This window comes from Oncorhynchus keta, unplaced genomic scaffold, assembly GCF_023373465.1.
Source record: "Oncorhynchus keta strain PuntledgeMale-10-30-2019 unplaced genomic scaffold, Oket_V2 Un_contig_3778_pilon_pilon, whole genome shotgun sequence".
In the NCBI taxonomy this organism is placed as follows: domain Eukaryota; kingdom Metazoa; phylum Chordata; class Actinopteri; order Salmoniformes; family Salmonidae; genus Oncorhynchus; species Oncorhynchus keta.
In genome coordinates this window covers 7662-29995 of record NW_026287425.1, presented here as the reverse complement: position 1 = coordinate 29995, position 22334 = coordinate 7662, and the positions used below count along the sequence as shown (strand labels likewise).

At 46.0% G+C, this 22334-nt stretch overlaps 1 protein-coding gene across 1 annotated transcript in view; it reads left to right on the top strand.

Annotated features, from left to right (window-relative positions):
* The window catches only part of LOC127924185 (centrosomal protein of 89 kDa-like), a gene marked incomplete at its 3' end in the record, with an annotated part of 41452 nt that extends 19799 nt beyond the window's left edge, over positions 1-21653 (top strand). Inside the window, exons 5-7 of the mRNA XM_052508639.1 lie at positions 4290-4407; positions 18494-18694; positions 21513-21653. Of these exons, the coding sequence (XP_052364599.1) occupies positions 4290-4407; positions 18494-18694; positions 21513-21653 (460 nt within the window). The remainder of the gene's footprint in view (positions 1-4289; positions 4408-18493; positions 18695-21512) is intronic.
* Positions 21654-22334: the final 681 nt, after the last annotated feature.

The following is a 22334-nucleotide window of genomic DNA, read 5'->3' as shown; positions in this document are numbered from 1 at the left end:
GTTTGGGTCATGACCTCTACACCCGGCCTGTATAACAGGTAGGAAGAGTTTGGGTCATGACCTCTACGCCCGGCCTGTATAACAGGTAGGAAGAGTTTGGGTCCTGACCTCTACACCCGGCCTGTATAACAGGTAGGAAGAGTTTGGGTCATGACCTCTACGCCCGGCCTGTAAAACAGGTAGGAAGAGTTTGGGTCATGACCTCTACGCCCGGCCTGTATAACAGGTAGGAAGAGTTTGGGTCATGACCTCTACGCCCGGCCTGTATAACAGGTAGGAAGAGTTTGGGTCATGACCTCTACACCCGGCCTTTAAAACAGGTAGGAAGAGTTTGGGTCCTGACCTCTACACCCGGCCTGTATAACAGGTAGGAAGAGTTTGGGTCCTGACCTCTACACCCGGCCTGTATAACAGGTAGTAAAACTGTAAAACATGTGGCAAAGTAATACAATGTTTGTCCTGAATACAGTGTTGTGTTAGGGGCAAATCCCATACAACACATTACTGAGTACCACTCCTCATATATTCAAGCATAGTGGTTGCTGCATCATGTTATGGGTATGCTTGTCATGGTTAAGGACTGGGGAGTTTTTCAGGATTAAAATAAAATGGAATGGAGCTAAGCACAGGCAAAATCCTAGAGGAAAACCTGGTTCAGTTTGCTTTCCACCAGACACTGGGAGATGAATTCACCTTTCAGCAGGTCAATGACCTAAAACACAAGGCCACATCTACACTAAAGGTGTTCGCCAAAAGGCACGTGGGAGACTCCCCAAACATATGGAAGAAGGTACTGGGGAGACTCCCCAAACATATGGAAGAAGGTACTGTGGGAGACTCCCCAAACATATGGAAGAAGGTACTGTGGGAGACTCCCAAACATATGGAAGAAGGTACTGTGGGAGACTCCCAAACATATGGAAGAAGGTACTGTGGGAGACTCCCCAAACATATGGAAGAAGGTACTGTGGGAGACTCCCCAAACATATGGAAGAAGGTACTCTGGTCAGATGAGACTCAAATTCAGCTTTTTTCCATCAAGGAAAACACTATGTCTGGCGCAAACCCAAAACCTCTCATCACAGTGAAGCATGGTGGTGGCAGCATCATGCTGTGGGGATGTTTTTAATCGGCAGGTACTGGGAAACTGGTCAGAATTGAAGGAATGATGGATGTTGCTAAATACAGGGAAATTCTTGAGGGAAACGTTTTCAGTCTTCCAGAGATTTGAGACTGGGACAGAGGTTCACCTTCCAGCAGGACAATGACCCTAAGCATACTGCTAAAGCAACACTCGACTGGTTTAAAGGAGAAACATTTAAATATCTTGGAATGGCCTAGTCAAAGCCCAGACCTCAATCCAATTGAGAATCTGTGATATGACTTAAAATTGCTGTACACCAGCGGAACCCATCCAACTTGAAGGAGCTGGAGCAGTTTTGCCTTGAAGACTGGGCAAAATCCCAGTGGCTGGAAGTGCCAAGCTTATAGAGACATACCCCAGGAGACTTGCAGCTGTAATTGCTGTAGAAAGTGGCTCTACAAAGTATTGCCTTTGTGGGGGGTTAATATTTATGCACGCTCAAGTTCAGTTTTTTTGGCTGTCCTTGTTTGTTTCACAATAAACTATATTTTGCATCTTCAGGCATATTGTGTAAATCAAGTGATACAAAACCCCGAAAAATCCATTTTAATTCCAGGTTGTAAAGGCAACAAAATTGTTAAAATGCCAAGGGGGGTTGAGTACTCCGTAAGCCGCTGTAGGCGGTTGGGGCCTTGACAGTGCTGCTGCAGCCTTTCAGGACCAACCAACCCGTAACCCCATAACAGGCTCTGAATTAAAGATACTCTTTAAAAAGATATGCCTCTGTCTGAGAGGAACGAGCCAAGGGCTTAGAGGGTTTCAGACTGGGGTGGAGGTGACAGCATCATGACAGGACAGAGTGTCTGAGAGGAACGCGCCAAGGGGGGTTGAATACTCCGTAACAGCAGCTCTGAATGGCAATACAACTGTCTTCTCTTAAACTCTGAATGGCAATTCAACTGTCTTCTCTGTAAACCCTGAATGGCAATTCAACTGTCTTCTCTGTAAACCCTGAATGGCAATTCAACTGTCTTCTTTTAAACTCTGAATGGCAATTCAACTGTCTTCTCTTAAACTCTGAATGGCAATTCAACTGTCTTCTCTTTAAACTCTGAATGGCAATTCAACTGTCTTCTGTAAACTCTGAATGGCAATTCAACTGTCTTCTTTAAACTCTGAATGGCAATTCAACTGTCTTCTCTTTAAACTCTGAATGGCAATTCAACTGTCTTCTCTGAATGGCAATTCAACTGTCTTCTGGAATGGCAATTCAACTGTCTTCTGAATGGCAATTCAACTGTCTTCTGAATGGCAATTCAACTGTCTTCTGAATGGCAATTCAACTGTCTTCTCTGAATGGCAATTCAACTGTCTTCTGTAAACTCTGAATGGCAATTCAACTGTCTTCTCCTTAAACTCTGAATGGCAATTCAACTGTCTTCTCTGTAAACTCTGAATGGCAATTCAACTGTCTTCTGTAAACCCTGAATGGCAATTCAACTGTCTTCTCTTTAAACTCTGAATGGCAATTCAACTGTCTTCTCTAAACCCTGAATGGCAATTCAACTGTCTTCTCTGTAAACTCTGAATGGCAATTCAACTGTCTTCTGTAAACTCTGAATGGCAATTCAACTGTCTTCTCTAAACTCTGAATGGCAATTCAACTGTCTTCTCTGTAAACCCTGAATGGCAATTCAACTGTCTTCTCTGTAAACCCTGAATGGCAATTCAACTGTCTTCTCTTTAAACTCTGAATGGCAATTCAACTGTCTTCTCTTTAAACTCTGAATGGCAATTCAACTGTCTTCTCTTTAAACTCTGAATGGCAATTCAACTGTCTTCTCTTTAAACTGAATGGCAATTCAACTGTCTTCTCTGTAAACTCTGAATGGCAATTCAACTGTCTTCTCTTTAAACTCTGAATGGCAATTCAACTGTCTTCTCTGTAAACTCTGAATGGCAATTCAACTGTCTTCTGTAAACTCTGAATGGCAATTCAACTGTCTTCTCTTTAAACTCTGAATGGCAATTCAACTGTCTTCTTTAAACTCTGAATGGCAATTCAACTGTCTTCTCTTTAAACTCTGAATGGCAATTCAACTGTCTTCTCTGTAAACTCTGAATGGCAATTCAACTGTCTTCTTTAAACTCTGAATGGCAATTCAACTGTCTTCTTTAAACTCTGAATGGCTATTAAACTGTCTTCTCTTAAACTCTGAATGGCAATTCAACTGTCTTCTCTTAAACTCTGAATGGCAATTCAACTGTCTTCTCTTTAAACTCTGAATGGCAATTCAACTGTCTTCTTTAAACTCTGAATGGCAATTCAACTGTCTTCTCTTTAAACTCTGAATGGCAATTCAACTGTCTTCTCTTTAAACTCTGAATGGCAATTCAACTGTCTTCTCTTTAAACTCTGAATGGCTATTCAACTGTCTTCTTTTAAACTCTGAATGGCAATTCAACTGTCTTCTCTTAAACTCTGAATGGCAATTTAACTGTCTTCTCTTTAAACTCTGAATGGCAATTCAACTGTCTTCTCTTTAAACTCTGAATGGCTATTCAACTGTCTTCTGAATGGCAATTCAACTGTCTTCTCTGAATGGCAATTCAACTGTCTTCTGAATGGCAATTCAACTGTCTTCTCAATGGCAATTCAACTGTCTTCTCTCAATGGCAATTCAACTGTCTTCTCTCAATGGCAATTCAACTGTCTTCTCTGAATGGCAATTCAACTGTCTTCTCAATGGCAATTCAACTGTCTTCTCTCAATGGCAATTTAAACTCTGAATGGCAATTCAACTGTCTTCTCTTGGCAAACTCTCAATGGCAATTCAACTGTCTTCTCCTTAAACTCTGAATGGCAATTCAACTGTCTTCTCTGAATGGCAATTCAACTGTCTTCTCAATGGCAATTCAACTGTCTTCTCTCAATGGCAATTCAACTGTCTTCTGAATGGCAATTCAACTGTCTTCTGAATGGCAATTCAACTGTCTTCTGAATGGCAATTCAACTGTCTTCTCAATGGCAATTCAACTGTCTTCTCTGAATGGCAATTCAACTGTCTTCTGAATGGCAATTCAACTGTCTTCTCTCAATGGCAATTCAACTGTCTTCTTTAAACTCTCAATGGCAATTCAACTGTCATCTCTTTAAACTCTCCAGCTGTGTGTGTTGTGTTAAATCCTTGTCTCTGTTTTCCAGAGTGATGTTCTGTCAGAGGGCAGAGAGGAGACTGATGACTCTGCCTTCGACATAGTGTCCCCCTACCCCCAGGTTGGTCCCCCCCCTCTACCCCCAGGTTGCCCCCCTCTACCCCCAGGTTGGTCCCCCCCACACACACACACCAAACACACTGTCTGCACTCACTATTCAGATTATAAAATATAAAATAACAGAATAACAACAGATGTATTCCAGAGGAAGCTGAGGTTCAACAGATGTTTCCATAATTAATATAGCTCTGTATTCCAGAGGAAGCTGAGGTTCAACAGATGTTTCCATAATTAATATAGCTCTGTTTTCCAGAGGAAGCTGAGGTTCAACAGATGTTTCCATAATTAATATAGCTCTGTTTTCCAGAGGAAGCTGAGGTTCAACAGATGGAAATTAATATAGCTGAGGGAAGCTGAGGTTCAACAGATGTTTCCATAATTAATATAGCTCTGTTTTCCAGAGGAAGCTGTTCAACAGATGTTTCCATAATTAATATAGCTCTGTTTTCCAGAGGAAGCTGAGGTTCAACAGATGTTTCCATAATTAATATAGCTCTGTATTCCAGAGGAAGCTGAGGTTCAACAGATGTTTCCATAATTAATATAGCTCTGTATTCCAGAGGAAGCTGAGGTTCAACAGATGTTTCCATAATTAATATAGCTCTGTATTCCAGAGGAAGCTGAGGTTCAACAGCTCTGTATTCCAGAGGAAGCTGAGGTTCAACAGATGTTTCCATAATTAATATAGCTCTGTATTCCAGAGGAAGCTGAGGTTCAACAGATGTTTCCATAATTAATATAGCTCTGTATTCCAGAGGAAGCTGAGGTTCAACAGATGTTTCCATAATTAATATAGCTCTGTATTCCAGAGGAAGCTGAGGTTCAACAGATGTTTCCATAATTAATATAGCTCTGTATTCCAGAGGAAGCTGAGGTTCAACAGATGTTTCCATAATTAATATAGCTCTGTTTTCCAGAGGAAGCTGAGGTTCAACAGATGTTTCCATAATTAATATAGCTCTGTATTCAGAGGAAGCTGAGGTTCAACAGATGTTTCCATAATTAATATAGCTCTGTATTCCAGAGGAAGCTGAGGTTCAACAGATGTTTCCATAATTAATATAGCTCTGTATTCCAGAGGAAGAGGTTCAGATGTTTCTAATTAATATAGCTCTGTTTTCCAGAGGAAGCTGAGGTTCAACAGATGTTTCCATAATTAATATAGCTCTGTATGAGGTTCAACAGATGTTTCCATAGCTCTGTATTCCAGGAAGCTGAGGTTCAACAGATGTTTCCATAATTAATATAGCTCTGTTTTCCAGAGGAAGCTGAGGTTCAACAGATGTTTCCATAATTAATATAGCTCTGTATTCCAGAGGAAGCTGAGGTTCAACAGATGTTTCCATAATTAATATAGCTCTGTATTCCAGAGGAAGCTGAGGTTCAACAGATGTTTCCATAATTAATATAGCTCTGTATTCCAGAGGAAGCTGAGGTTCAACAGATGTTTCCATAATTAATATAGCTCTGTATTCCAGAGGAAGCTGAGGTTCAACAGATGTTTCCATAATAGCTCTGTATTCCAGAGGAAGCTGAGGTTCAACAGATGTTTCCATAATTAATATAGCTCTGTATTCCAGAGGAAGCTGAGGTTCAACATGTTTCCATAATTAATATAGCTCTGTATTCCAGAGGAAGCTGAGGTTCAACAGATGTTTCCATAATTAATATAGCTCTGTATTCCAGAGGAAGCTGAGGTTCAACAGATGTTTCCAGCTCTGTATTCCAGAGGAAGCTGAGGTTCAACAGATGTTTCCATAATTAATATAGCTCTGTATTCCAGAGGAAGCTGAGGTTCAACATGTTTCCATAATTAATATAGCTCTGTATTCCAGAGGAAGCTGAGGTTCAACAGATGTTTCCATAATTAATATAGCTCTGTTTTCCAGAGGAAGCTGAGGTTCAACAGATGTTTCCATAATTAATATAGCTCTGTATTCCAGAGGAAGCTGAGGTTCAACAGATGTTTCCATAATTAATATAGCTCTGTATTCCAGAGGAAGCTGAGGTTCAACAGATGTTTCCATAATTAATATAGATGTTTCAACATAATTAATATAGCTCTGTATTCCAGAGGAAGCTGAGGTTCAACAGATGTTTCCATAATTAATATAGCTCTGTTTTCCAGAGGAAGCTGAGGTTCAACAGATGTTTCCATAATTAATATAGCTCTGTTTTCCAGAGGAAGCTGAGGGTCAACAGATGTTTCAACACCAGTTCAGAAGGTAAAACACTTATTTTTTAAAAATCTTTCTGCTGTCATTTTTTCCTTGAGATTGAATGCATCCCAAATTATTCCCTATATAGTTCACTACTTTAAACCAGAGCCCTATTCCCTATATAGTGCACTACTTTAGACCAGAGCCCTATTCCCTATATAGTTCACTACTTTAGAGGTTAGTGGAGGTAATTGAGGTAATATGCAGGTAGAGTTAGTGACTATGTATATAGTTCACTACTTTAGACCAGAGCCCTATGGCACCCTATTCCCTATATAGTGCACTACTTAAGACCAGAGCCCTTTGTAAGGCCTGGTCTTAAGTGTAGTGCACTATGTAGTGACTAATGTTCCATTTGGGACGAAGATGAGGATATTCTAGTGATGAGTTAATTGAGACCACGTCTGCCCTATGGCACCCTATTCCCTATATAGTGCACTACTTTAGAATGAAACCTTTGTCCTGTATACTGTAGTGCACTACTTTGGACCAGGGCCCGATGCTCAAATGTTATGCACTATATAGGGAATTAGTGTCCATTTGGGAGAAATCCTCTGAGTCAGTCTGTCCATTTGTCTGAGGAACTGACTGTCTGGGTAAAATACGTCACATTCCCCTGATACACTGAAGGACCCAGAAACACTGAGCAAAAGTAGGTTATAGGGTTTGGTTCCTTGTCTTATCTCTTTCTCTCTCTGCCTCTCGTTCTCTCTCTGCCTCTTTCTCTCTGCCTCTTTCTCTCTGCCTCTTTCTCTCTCTGCCTCTTTCTCTCTCTGCCTCTTTCTCTCTCTGCCTCTTTCTCTCTCTGCCTCTCGTTCTCTCTCTGCCTCTCTTTCTCTCTCTGCCTCTCTGCCTCTCTTCTCTCTCTGCCTCTCGTTCTCTCTCTGCCTCTCGTTCTCTCTCTGCCTCTCGTTCTCTCTCTGCCTCTCTTCTCTCTCTGCCTCTCTTTCTCTCTCTGCCTCTCTTCTCTCTCTCTGCCTCTCTTTCTCTCTCTGCCTCTCTTTCTCTCTCTGCCTCTCTTTCTCTCTCTGCCTCTCTCTGCCTCTCTCTCTGCCTCTCTTTCTCTCTCTGCCTCTCATTCTCTCTCTGCCTATCTTTCTCTCTCTGCCTCTATCTGCCTTCTCTCTCTCTGCCTCTCTTCTCTCTCTGCCTCTCTTTCTCTCTCTGCCTCTCGTTCTCTCTCTGCCCCTCTTTTCTCTCTCTGCCCTCTCTTTCTCTCTCTGCCTCTCTCTCTCTCTCTGCCTCTTTTTCTCTCTCTGCCTCTCTGCCTGCCTCTTTCTCTCTCTGCCTCTTTCTCTCTCTCTGCCTCTTTCTCTCTCTGCCTCTTTCTCTCTCTGCCTCTCGTTCTCTCTCTGCCTCTCTTTCTCTCTCTGCCTCTTTCTCTCTCTGCCTCTTTCTCTCTCTCTGCCTCTTTCTCTCTCTCTGCCTCTCGTTCTCTCTCTGCCTCTCTTCTCTCTCTGCCTCTTTCTCTCTCTGCCTCTTTCTCTCTCTGCCTCTTTCTCTCTCTGCCTCGTTTCTCTCTCTGCCTCTTTCTCTCTCTGCCTCTTTCTCTCTCTCTGCCTCTTTCTCTCTCTGCCTCTTACTCTATATGCCTCTCTTCTCTCTCTCTGCCTCTCTCTGCCTCTCTCTGCCTCTTTCTCTCTCTGCCTCTTTCTCTCTCTGCCTCTTTCTCTCTCTGCCTCTTTCTCTCTCTGCCTCTTTCTCTCTGCCTCTTTCTCTCTCTGCCTCTCGTTCTCTCTCTGCCTCTCGTTCTCTCTGCCTCTTTCTCTCTCTGTCTCTCTTTCTCTATTTGCCTCTCTTCCTCTCTCTGCCTCTCTCTCTCTTTTCTGCCTCTTTCTATCTCTGCTCTCTCTCTCTGCCTCTCTCTCTTTCCTCCTTCTCTTCGTCCCCTGCTGCGGTGTCTGGACAGGGGAAGGGGAGGTTTATAATAGCCTTGTCATATTTGCTAACATTCTGACTGATGGTGAAATTGGGAATGCGTCCCGAATGGCACCCTATTCCCTATATAGTGCACTACTTTAGACCTGAGCCCTATGCCACCCTATTCCCTATATAGTGCACTACTTTAGACCAGAGCCCTATAGCACCCTATTCCCTACATAGTGCACTACTTTAGACCAGAGCCCTATGGCACCCTATTCCCTATATAGTGCACTACTTTAGACCAGAGCCCTATAGCACACTATTCCCTACATAGTGCACTACTTTAGACCAGAGCCCTATGGCACCCTATATAGTGCACTACTTTAGACCAGAGCCCTATGGCACCCTATTCCCTATATAGTGCACTACTTTAGACCAGAGCCCTATGGCACCCTATATAGTGCACTACTTTAGACCAGAGCCCTATAGCACCCTATATAGTGCACTACTTTAGACCAGAGCCCTATGGCACCCTATTCCCTACATAGTGCACTACTTTAGACCAGAGCCCTATGGCACCCTATTCCCTATATAGACCGCACACCCTATTCTTTAGAGGTTAGTGGAGGTAATTGAGGTAATATGTAGGTAGAGTTAGTGACTATGTATAGATGGGGGAAGAGGTTAGTGGAGGTAATATGTAGGTAGAGTTAGTGACTATGTATAGATGGGGGGTAGAGGTTAGTGGAGGTAATATGTAGGTAGAGTTAGTGACTGTGTATAGATGGGGGTACAGGTTAGTGGAGGTAATTGAGGTAATATGCAGGTAGAGTTAGTGACTGTGTATAGATGGGGGTACAGGTTAGTGGAGGTAATTGAGGTAATATGCAGGTAGAGTTAGTGACTATGTATAGATGGGGGTACAGGTTAGTGGAGGTAATATGTAGGTAGAGTTAGTGACTATGTATATATGGGGGTAGAGGTTAGTGGAGGTAATTGAGGTAATATGTAGGTAGAGCTAGTGACTATGTATAGATGGGGGTAGAGGTTAGTGGAGGTAATTGAGGTAATATGTAGGTAGAGTTAGTGACTATGTATAGATGGGGGAAGAGGTTAGTGGAGGTAATATGAGAGAGACGGGGCGGAGGCCGTAGAGAGAGACTGAGGCCGGTGGAGAGACGGGGCGGAGGCCGTATGGAGAGAGACGGGGCGGGAGGCCGTAGAGAGACGGGGCGGAGGCCGTTGTGGAGAGAGACGGGGCGGAGGCCGAGTGGAGAGAGACGGGGCGGAGGCCGTAGTGGGAGAGAGACGGGGCGGAGGCCGTTGTGGAGAGAGACGGGGCGGAGGCCGTTGGGAGAGAGACGGGGCGGAGGCCGTTTCTGGAGAGAGACGGGGCGGAGGCCGTAGTGGAGAGAGACGGGGCGGAGGCCGTATGGAGAGAGACGGGGCGGAGGCCGTTGTGGAGAGAGACGGGGCGGAGGCCGTAGTGGAGAGAGACGGGGCGGAGGCCGTAGTGGAGAGAGACGGGGCGGAGGCCGTTGTGGAGAGAGACGGGGCGGAGGCCGTTGTGGAGAGAGAGGGGCGGAGGCCGGGGAGAGAGACGGGGCGGAGGCCGTTGTGGAGAGAGACGGGGCGGAGGCCGTTGTGGAGAGAGACGGGGCGGAGGAGAGAGACGGGGCGGAGGCCGTTGTGGAGAGAGACGGGGCGGAGGCCGTAGTGGAGAGAGACGGGGCGGAGGCCGTTGTGGAGAGAGACGGGGCGGAGGCCGTAGTGGAGGCCGTCCGTGTGGAGAGAGACGGGGCGGAGGCCGTTGTGGAGAGAGACGGGGCGGAGGCCGTTGTGGAGAGAGACGGGGCGGAGGCCGTAGCGGAGAGAGACGGGGCGGAGGCCGTAGTGGAGAGAGACGGGGCGGAGGCCGTAGTGGAGAGAGACGGGGCGGAGGCCGTAGTGGAGAGAGACGGGGCGGAGGCCGTTGTGGAGAGAGACGGGGCGGAGGCCGTTGGGAGAGAGACCGGAGGCCGTTGTGGAGAGAGACGGGGCGGAGGCCGTTGTGGGAGAGACGGGGCGGAGGCCGTAGTGGAGAGAGGGGCGGAGGCCGTAGTGGAGAGAGACGGGGCGGAGGCCGTAGTGGAGAGACTGGTTCGGGGGGCCAGGCCCTCCCCTTTAGGGAGAGAGACTCAAGGCCGTAAATTATAGATGGGGGTACAGGTTAGGGAGGGAGACACATTATCTTCCAATATGGGGAGTCGATGGAAGGAGGCCGTTTGACTGACAGTGGAGAGAGACGGGCTAGGTTTATTAGACCTGAGGCCGTTGTGGAGAAATTGACGGGCTTATGTGCCCAGAGAGACATATGCGGAGGCCGTTGTGATCTGAATCAGATCTACGGAGGCCGTTAAAGACTTAGGCATATTACTGGGAGAGACCCTGATTCCACTGTGGCGAACGGGGCGGGCTTTCGTAGGGAGGCCGTTGTGGAGATTTTTGAATGATTTTCCTTTCTGGAGAGACCCACGGGGCGGAGGCCGTTTCTCTCCTGTTCCATTGGTTTTCATATCAAGGCCGTTGTGGGGCGGAGGCCGTAGCGGTCAGAAGACAAAGGCACAATCCTGGTTATATTATCAACCCATCCTGGTAATATTATCAACCCATCCTGGTCGTTATGGATCAACCCATCCTGGTCATATTATCAACCCATCCTGGTCCGTATTGGAGAGAGACGGGGCGGAGGCCTGGTCAGTGGATTATCAACGGGGCGGAGGCCGTATCCTGGTCATATTATTAGAACCCATCCTGGTCATATTAACAACCCATCCTGGTCTCAACATTATAAATTATCCTGGACACATTATCTTCTCAATATCTGAGATGCTTTTCACTGACAGCCTGGTCATACTCAGTAATCAGCCCAGGCTTATTACCTCAACCCATCCTGGTCAAATTATTATCAACCCATATGCCTGGTCTTGTGATCTGAATCAATCTATCAGGTATTGTTTTTAAAGAACCATCCTGATCCCTGATTCCACTGTGGCAAGTCATCTTTCTAGGGAAGTATTTTTGAATGATTTTCTTTCTTTCTGTAGAGACCCACCCCATGCCTTTCTCCATTGGTTTTCATATCAACTTTCCTTGTCAGAAGACAACCACAATCCTGGTCATATTATTATCAACCCATCCTGGTCATGTTATTATCAACCCATCCTGGTCATATTATCAACCCATCCTGGTCATATTATTATCAACCCATCCTGGTCATATTATTATCAACCCATCCTGGTCATATTATTATCAACCCATCCTGGTCATATTATTATCAACCCATCCTGGTCATATTATTATCAACCCATCCTGGTCATATTATCAACCCATCCTGGTCATATTATCAACCCATCCTGGTCATATTATTATCAACCCATCCTGGTCATATTATTATCAACCCATCCTGGTCATATTATTATCAACCCATCCTGGTCATATTATTATCAACCCATCCTGGTCATATTATTATCAACCCATCCTGGTCATATTATCAACCCATCCTGTCATATTATTATCAACCCATCCTGGTCATATTATCAACCCATCCTGGTCATATTATTATCAACCCATCCTGGTCATATTATTATCAACCCATCCTGGTCATATCATTAACCCATCCTGGTCATATTATTATCAACCCATCCTGGTCATATTATTATCAACCCATCCTGGTCATATTATTATCAACCCATCCTGGTCATATTATTATCAACCCATCCTGGTCATATTATTATTAAACCCATCCTGGTCATATTATTAACCCATCCTGGTCATATTATTATCAACCCATCCTGGTCATATTATCAACCCATCCTGGTCATATTATTATCAACCCATCCTGGTCATATTAACCCATCCTGGTCATATTATCAACCCATCCTGGTCATATTATTATCAACCCATCCTGGTCATATTATCAACCCATCCTGGTCATATTATTATCAACCCATCCTGGTCATATTATCAACCCATCCTGGTCATATTATTATCAACCCATCCTGGTCATATTATTATCAACCCATCCTGGTCATATTATCAACCCATCCTGGTCATATTATTATCAACCCATCCTGGTCATATTATTATCAACCCATCCTGGTCATATTATTATCAACCCATCCTGGTCATATTATCAACCCATCTGGTTATTTATCAACCCATCCTGGTTATTATTATCAACCCATCCTAGTCATATTATTATCAACCCATCCTGGTCATATTATTATCAACCCATCCTAGTCATATTATTATCAACCCATCCTGGTCATATTATTATCAACCCATCCTAGTCATATTATTATCAACCCATCCTGGTCATATTATTATCAACCCATCCTGGTCATATTATCAACCCATCCTGGTCATATTATTATCAACCCATCCTGGTCATATTATCAACCCATCCTGGTCATATTATCAACCCATCCTGGTCATATTATCAACCCATCCTGGTCATTATTATCAACCCATCCTGGTCATATGGTCCTGGTCATATTATTATCAACCCATCCTGGTCATATTATTATCAACCCATCCTGGTCATATTATTATCAACCCATCCTGGTTATATTATTATCAACCCATCCTGGTCATATTATCAACCCATCCTGGTCATATTATTATCAACCCATCCTGGTCATATTATTCCTGGTCAACAACCATCCTGGTCATATTATTATAACCCATCCTGGTCATATTATTATCAACCCATCCTGGTCATATTATTAACAACCCATCCTGGTCATATTATTATCAACCCATCCTGGTCATATTAATCAACCCATCCTGGTCGATATTATCAACCCATCCTGGTCATATTATCAACCCATCCTGGTCATATTATTATCAACCCATCCTGGTCATATTATTATCAACCCATCCTGGTTATATTATTAACAACCCATCCTGGTCATATTATTATCAACCCATCCTGGTCATATTATTATCAACCCATCCTGGTCATATTATTATCAACCCATCCTGGTCATATTATTATCAACCCATCCTGGTCATATTATCAACCCATCCTGGTCATATTATTATCAACCCATCCTGGTCATATTATTAACAACCCATCCTGGTCATATTATTATCAACCCATCCTGGTCATATTATTATCAACCCATCCTGGTCATATTATTATCAACCCATCCTGGTCATATTATTATCAACCCATCCTGGTCATATTATTAACAACCCATCCTGGTTATATTATTATCAACCCATCCTGGTCATATTATTATCAACCCATCCTGGTCATATTATTATCAACCCATCCTGGTCATATTATTATCAACCCATCCTGGTTATATTATTAACAACCCATCCTGGTTATATTATTATCAACCCATCCTGGTCATATTATTATCAACCCATCCTGGTCATATTTATCAACCCATCCTGGTCATATTATTATCAACCCGTCCTGGTTATATTATTATCAACCCATCCTGGTCATATTATTATCAACCCATCCTGGTCATATTATCAACCCATCCTGGTCATATTATTAACAACCCATCCTGGTCATATTATTATCAACCCATCCTGGTCATATTATTATCAACCCATCCTGGTCATATTATTATCAACCCATCCTGGTCATATTATTATCAACCCATCCTGGTCATATTATTATCAACCCATCCTGGTCATATTATTATCAACCCATCCTGGTCATATTATTATCAACCCATCCTGGTCATATTATTATCAACCCATCCTGGTCATATTATCAACCCATCCTGGTCATATTATTATCAACCCATCCTGGTCATATTATCAACCCATCCTGGTCATATTAACAACCCATCCTGGTCATATTATTAATCAACCCATCCTGGTCATATATTATCAACCCATCCTGGTCATATTATCAACCCATCCTGGTCTCAACCCATCCTGGTCATATGGATTATCAACCCATCCTGGTCATATTATTATCAACCCATCCTGGTCATATTATTATAACCCTCCTGGTCATATTATTATCAACCCATCCTGGTCCCATATTCATTATCAACCTTCATCCTGGTCATATTATTAAGACAACCCATCCTGGGCTAGATCAACCCATCCTGGTCAGTAAGACTTATTAAAACCCTCCTGGTCATTTATCAACCTCATCCTGGTCATATTATTATCAACCCATCCTGGTCCTATTATCAACCCATCAGTGGTCCTATATTATTATCAACCCACTCTGAGTCATATTATCAACCCATCCTGGTCATATATCAACCCTTTCTCAACCCTCTCTGGTCCCCTTATTATCAACCCATCCTGGTCATATTCTCATCAACCCATCCTGGTCATATCTCTTATCAACCCATCCTGGTCATATATTATCAACCCATCCTGGTCATATAATCAACCCATCCTCTCTAGATCAGGAACCCATCCTCTCATATTATTATCAACTCATCCTGGTCAGGACAACCCATCCTGGTCATATTATTATCAACCTCATCCTTCCTATCTATTATCAACCCATCCTGGTCATATTATCAACCCATCCTGGTCATATTATTATCAACCCATCCTGGTCATATTATTATCAACCCATCCTGGTCATATTCTTATCAACCCAGTCCTGGTTATATTTCAACCCATCCTGATCATATTATTAAACCCATCCTGTCATATTAGAGTATCAACCCATCTCTCAGATTATGACAACCCATCCTGGTCATATTATTAGAAGATCCTGGTCTTCAGCCCATCCAAGAGTTCAGGAAGTAGGAGAGATGGGCTTTTTTGGTGGTAAGTGGACTGAGTTGTACAGTCATTAGAGTCAGGACACAGTCATCCTCTATGATCAGGACACAGTGGTCCTCTCCCCAGAACACAGTGGTCCTTAGAGTCAGGGCCTTCAGTCTTGGTCCGTAGAAGCATGCTCTTCAGTCACCCTTAGAGTCCAGTGAAGACCGCCTATGAAAACACTCCCATTTCATTTACTCAAATGGTAGGATTATATATCACCTTTTCCATACTCAGTCAGTAAATATCATATCTAGAGTCAGTCAGGACACAGTCAACACTGTGAGGGTCAGTAGGATACAGTCACCCTTAGAGTCAGTCAGGACACAGTCACCCTTGTCTCAGGACACAGTCACCCTTAGAGTCAGGACACAGTCATCCTCTGTGTCCTCTGACACAGTCATCCTCTCCCCTCTCCACAGTCATCCTCTGTCTTTCAGGCCAGTCATCCTGTATATTCAGGACACAGTGATCCTGGAGGAATTACACAGACATCTGTGTGTTGACAAGTACCCTTAGACTCAGTTTCTGGACACAGTCACCCTTAGAGTCAGTCAGACACAGTCTTCCTTAGAGTCAAGAGTCAGGACACAGTCGAGATGGACCATCAGGTAGACAGTGGTCCTTAGAGTCAGTCATACACAGTCACTCCTTAGAGTCAGGGACACAGTCATCTCTTAGAGTCAGTCACACAGTGGTCCTTAGAGTCAGGACACAGTGGTCCTAGAGTCAGGACACAGTGGTCCTTAGAGTCAGGACACAGTCATCCTTAGAGTCAGGACACAGTCATTCTTAGAGTCAGGCACAGTCACGCCTTAGACTCAGTCAGGACACAGTTCCTTAGAGTCAGTCAGGACACAGTCATCCTTAGAGTCAGTCAGACACAGTCATCATTAGAGTCAGGACACAGTCACCCTAGAGTCAGGACACAGTCACCCTTAGAGTCAGGACACAGTCATTATATACAGGTGTTGTCTGGACCTCACAGTATTATATATCTGTGTTGTCTGGACCTCACAGTATTATTATATATCTGTGTTGTCTGACTCACAGTATTATATATCTGTGTTGTCTGGACCTCACAGTATTATATATCTGTGTTGTCTGGACCTCACAGTATTATATATATCTGTGTTGTCTGGACCTCAGTATTATATATATCTGTGTTGTCTGGACTCACAGTATTATATATCTGTGTTGTCTGGACTCACAGTATTATATATCTGTGTTGTCTGGGCCAGTATTATATATCTGTGTTGTCTGGACTCACAGTATTATTTCTGTGTTGTCTGGCCTCACAGTATTATATATCTGTGTTGTCTGGGCCTCACAGTATTATATATCTGTGTTGTCTGGACTCACAGTATTATATATCTGTGTTGTCTGGGCCTCAGTATTATATATCTGTGTTGTCTGGACCTCACAGTATTATATATCTGTGTTGTCTGGACCTCACAGTATTATATATCTGTGTTGTCTGGGCCTCACAGATTATATCTGTGTTGTCTGGACCTCACAGTATTATATATCTCGTTGTCTGGACCTCATAGTATTATATATCTGTGTTGTCTGGACTCACAGTATTATATATCTGTGTTGTCTGGACCTCACAGTATTATATATCTGTGTTGTCTGGGCCTCACAGTATTATATATCTGTGTTGTCTGGACCTCACAGTATTATATCTGTATTGTCTGGCCTCACAGTATTATATATCTGTGTTGTCTGGACCTCACAGTATTATATATCTGTGTTGTCTGACCTCACAGTATTATATATCTGTGTTGTCTGACCTCACAGTATTATATATCTGTGTTGTCTGGACCTCACAGTATTATATCTGTGTTGTCTGGACCTCAGTATTATATATCTGTGTTGTCTGGGCCTCAGTATTATATATCTGTGTTGTATGACCTCTCAGTATTATATATCTGTGTTGTCTGGACCTCTCAGTATTATATATCTGTGTTGTCTGGACCTCAGTATTATATATCTGTGTCGTCTGGACCTTCACAGTATTATATATCTGTGTCGGGTTGGACTCACAGTATTATATATCTGTGTTATCTGGGCCTCACAGTATTATATATCTGTGTTGTCTGGACCTCACAGTATTATATATCTGTATTTGTCTGGGCCTCACAGTATTATATATCTGTGTTGTCTGGACCTCACAGTATTATATATCTGTGTTGTCTGGGCCTCACAGTATTATATATCTGTGTTATCTGGGCCTCACAGTATTATATATCTGTGTTGTCTGGGCCTCACAGTATTATATATCTGTGTTGTCTGGACTCACAGTATTATATATCTGTGTTGTCTGGACCTCACAGTGTTATATATCTGTGTTGTCTGGACCTCACAGTGCTTATATATCTGTGTTGTCTGGACTCACAGTGTTATATATCTGTGTTGTCTGGACCTCACAGTGTTATATATCTGTGTTGTCTGGACTCACAGTATTATATATCTGTGTTGTCTGACTCACAGTATTATATATCTGTGTTGTCTGGACTCACAGTAATATATATCTGTGTTGTCTGGACCTCACAGTGTTATATATCTGTGTTGTCTGGACCTCACAGTATTATATATCTGTGTTGTCTGACCTCACAGTATTATATATCTGTGTTGTCTGGACTCACAGTATTATATATCTGTGTTGTCTGGGACCTCACAGTGTTATATATCTGTGTTGTCGGGACCTCACAGTATTATATATCTGTGTTGTCTGGGACCTCACAGTATTATATATCTGTGTTGTCTGGACCTCACAGTATTATATATCTGTGTTGTCTGGACCTCACAGTATTATATATCTGTGTTGTCTGGACCACAGTATTATATATCTGTGTTGTCTGGACCTCACAGTATTATATATCTGTGTTGTCTGGACCTCAGTATTATATATCTGTGTTGTCTGGACCTCACAGTATTATATATCTGTGTTGTCTGGACCTCACAGTATTATATATCTGTGTTGTCTGGACCTCACAGTATTATATATCTGTGTTGTCTGGACCTCACAGTATTATATATCTGTGTTGTCTGGACCTCACAGTATTATATATCTGTGTTGTCTGGACCTCACAGTATTATATATCATAACTCTATTTCTTTCCTTTTCCTCTTTGCTCTGTCTGTGTCTCTGTCTGTGTGTCTCTGTCTGTGTGTCTCTGTCTGTGTGTCTCTGTCTGTGTGTGTGTTGTGTCTTCCTGTGCTGTGCCATACACTTTGTCACACTCAGAGGCCAGCAGTGCCTACAGAGAGGTTCTGGACATGCAGAAGGAGATGGTTCGGTCTTTAACAGAGCAGAACCAGGCCCTGGGGGCAGACAGGAGGGTGCTGGAGCAGAGGTGTACAGAACAGAGCCTGCAGCTGCAGAGGAGCCACCAGAGGGTCCAGAGTCTGGAGCGGGAACTCAGCAAGGCCCCTGTCCCTACAGCAGGTGGGGTGGATACTGGGGGTGAGGGGCAAGAGGGGAGAGGACCCTAAGGTGGGGTGGGAAGGGGGGACAAGGAGAGAAAACCCTGGGGCCGTGAGAGACTGGGGGCCGTGAGAGACTGGGGCCCGTGAGGGACGGGAGAGACTGGGGTCCGTGAGAGACTGGGGGCCGTGAGAGACTGGGGGCCGTGAGAGACTGGGGGGCCGGGAGAGACTGAGAGACGGGGAGAGACTGGGGGCCGTGAGAGACTGGAGAGACTGGGGGCCGTGAGAGACGGGAGAGACTGGGGGCCGTGAGAGACGTGAGAGACGGGGGCCGTGGAGAGACTGACTGGGGGCCGTGGAGGACGGGAGAGACTGGGGGCCGTGAGAGACGGGAGAGACTTTGGGAGAGACGGAGAGACTGAGAGACGGAGAGACTGGGGGCCGTGAGGGACGGGAGAGAGACTGGGGGCTGTGAGAGACTGGGGGCCGTGGAGAGACTGGGGGGCCGTGAGAGACTGGAGGAGAGGAGGGGAGAAATTGGGGTCCGTGAGAGACTGGGGGGCCGTCCGTGAGACCACTGGGGGCCGGAGAGACTGGGGTCCGTGAGAAATTGGGGTCCGTGAGAGACTGGGTTCCGTGAGAGACTAGGGGCCGTGAGAGACTGGGGTCCGTGAGAGACTGGGGGCCGGGAGAGACTGGGGTCCGTGATAGACTGGGGGGCCGTGAGAGACTGGGGGCCGTGAGAGACTGGGGTCCGTGGAGAGACTGGGGTCCGTGAGACTGGGGCCGGAGAGAGGGAGAGACTGGGGGGGAGGGGATAGACTGGGGGGGGAGGAGGCGAGAGACTGGGGTCTGTGAGAGACTGGGGCCTGTGGGAGAGACTGGGGTCTGTGAGAGACTGGGGTCTGTGAGAGACTGGGGTCTAAATGTGAGAGACTGGGGTCCGTGAGAGACTGGGGTCCGTGAGAGACTGAGAGACTGGGGGCCGTGAGAGCCTGGGGAGCTGGGGGGCCGTGAGAGACGGGAGAGACTGGGGGGGCCGAAATTGGGGACCGGGAGAGACTGGGGTCCGTGGAGGACGGGAAATTGGGGTCCGTGGAGAGACTGGGAGCCGTGAGGGACGAGAGAGCCTGGGGGCCGTGAGAGGGGTCGGGAGAGACTGGGGGCCGTGAGAGACTGGAGAGACTGGGGGCCGTGAGAGACGGGAGAGACTGGGGTCCGTGAGAGACGGGGCCAGAGAGACTGGGGCCGTGAGAGACTGGGGGGGCAGGAGGACTGGGGGATAGACTGGGGGAGGAGGCGAGAGACTGGGGTCTGTGTGAGACTGGGGTCTGTGAGAGACTGGGGTCTGTGAGAGACTGGGGTCCGTGAGAGACTGGGGTCCGTGAGAGACTGGGGTCCGTGAGAGACTGGGGGCCGTGAGAGACTGGGGGGCCGGAGGGCTGTGAGGACGGGAGAGACTAAGGGCGTGAGGGACAGGAGAGGGGGCTGGGGGGGCCGGAGAGACGGGAGAGACTGGGGGCCGGGAGAGACGGGAGAGACTGGGGGCCGTGAGAGAGACTGGGGGAGAGACTGGGGAGGAAGCGAGAGACTGGGGGCTGGGGTCTGTGATGGGGTCTGTGAGAGACTGGGGGCCGGAGAGACTGGGGGCCGTGAGAGACTGGAGGAGAGAGGGAGAAGACTGGGGGCCGTGAGAGAGACTGGGGCCGTGGGAGAGACGGGAGAGACTGGGGGCCGTGAGAGACTGGGGTCCGGGGGGAGAAATTGGGGTCTGTGAGAGACTGGGTTCCGTGAGAGACTGGGGGCCGTGAGAGACTGGGAGGGCTGAAATGAGGGACGGGGGAGAGACTGGGGTCCGTGAGAAATTGGACGGGAGAGACTGGGGGCCGGAGGGACGGGAGAGACTAAATGGGGAGAGATGGGAGAGACTGGGGCCGTGAGGGATGGGAGGGGAGGAGGGGAGAAATTGGGGTCCGTGGAGACTGGGGTCCGTGAGAGACTTGGGGCCGTGAGAGACTGGGGGCCGTGAGAGACTGGGAGGGCTGTGAGGGACGTGAGAGACTGGGGGCCGTGAGAGACTGGGGGCCGTGAGAGACTGGGGTCCGTGAGAGACTGGGGGGAGGAAGACTGGGGGCCGTGAGACTGGGGTCTGCGAGAGACTGGGGTCTGCGAGAGACTGGGGTCTGCGAGAGACTGGGGTCTGCGAGAGATTGGGGTCTGTGAGAGACTGGGGTCTGTGAGAGACTGGGGTCTGTGAGAGACTGGGGTCCGTGAGAGACTGGGGGGGCCGTGGAGACTGAGGGCCGTGGAGGGGACGGGAGGGACGCGGGGAGACTGGGGGCCGGGAGAGACTTTGGGGCTGTGAGGGATGGGAGGGGAGAAATTGGGGTCTGTGAGAGACTGGGGTCCGTGAGAGACTGGGGGCCCGTGAGAGACTGGGGGCCGTGAGAGACTGGGGGCCGTGGAGACTGAGGGCTGTGAGGGACGGGAGAGACTGGGGGCCGTGAGGGACGGGAGAGGGGCCCCGTGGGGACGGGAGAGACTAGGGCCGTGAGAGACGGGGGCCGTGAGACTGGGGCCGGGAGAGACTTGGGGGAGGAGGCAAGAGACTGGGTCCGTGAGAGACTGGGGGCTGTGGGCTGTGAGAGACAGGAGGGGAGGAGGGGAGAGACTAGGGGCCGAGAGAGACTGGGGGCCGTGAGAGACTGGAGGCCGTGAGAGACTGGGGTGGAGGAGGAGAGACTGGGGGCCGTGAGAGACTGGGTAGGGGAGTGGAGAGACTCGTGTTCTGCATTGTACTTCCTGTGGACCAGACACTGACTGTAGCTCCCCTGTAGGTGAACAGGCAGAGCTGCTGAGTCTGAGGCAGCAAGCCCAGGAGGTGGTCGACGAGAACGACAGCCTGAAGATGACCGTCCATCGCCTCAACGTGAGCTCAGCCGCTACCAGACACGCTTCAGACCCTGAGCAAAGAAGAGGTAACTATAACTACCCTAACTATAACTAACTAACTATACCTACCCTAACTATAACTACCCTAACTATAACTACCCTAACTATAACTACCCTAACTATAACTACCCTAACTATACCTACCCTAACTATAACTAAACTATACCTACTAACTATAACTATAACTATAACTATACCTACCTATAACTATAACTACCCTAACTATAACTACCCTAACTATACCTACCCTAACTATAACTACCCTAACTATAACTATAACTACCCTAACTATAACTACCCTAACTATAACTATAACTACCCTAACTATACCTACCCTAACTATATAACTATACCTACCATAACTATAACTACCCTAACTATAACTATAACTACCCTAACTATACCTGCCCTAACTATATCTACCCTAACTATATAACTATACCTACCATAACTATAACTACCCTAACTAACTATAACTATAACTACCCTAACTATAACTACTCTAACTATAACTATACCTGCCCTAACTATAACTACCCTAACTATAACTACCTAACTATAACTACCATAACCATAACCACCCTAACTATAACTAACTATAACTACCTAACTATAACTACCCTAACTATAACTACCCTCACTATAACTACCCTAACTATAACTACCCTAACTCTAACTATACCTACCCTAACTATAACTACCCTAAC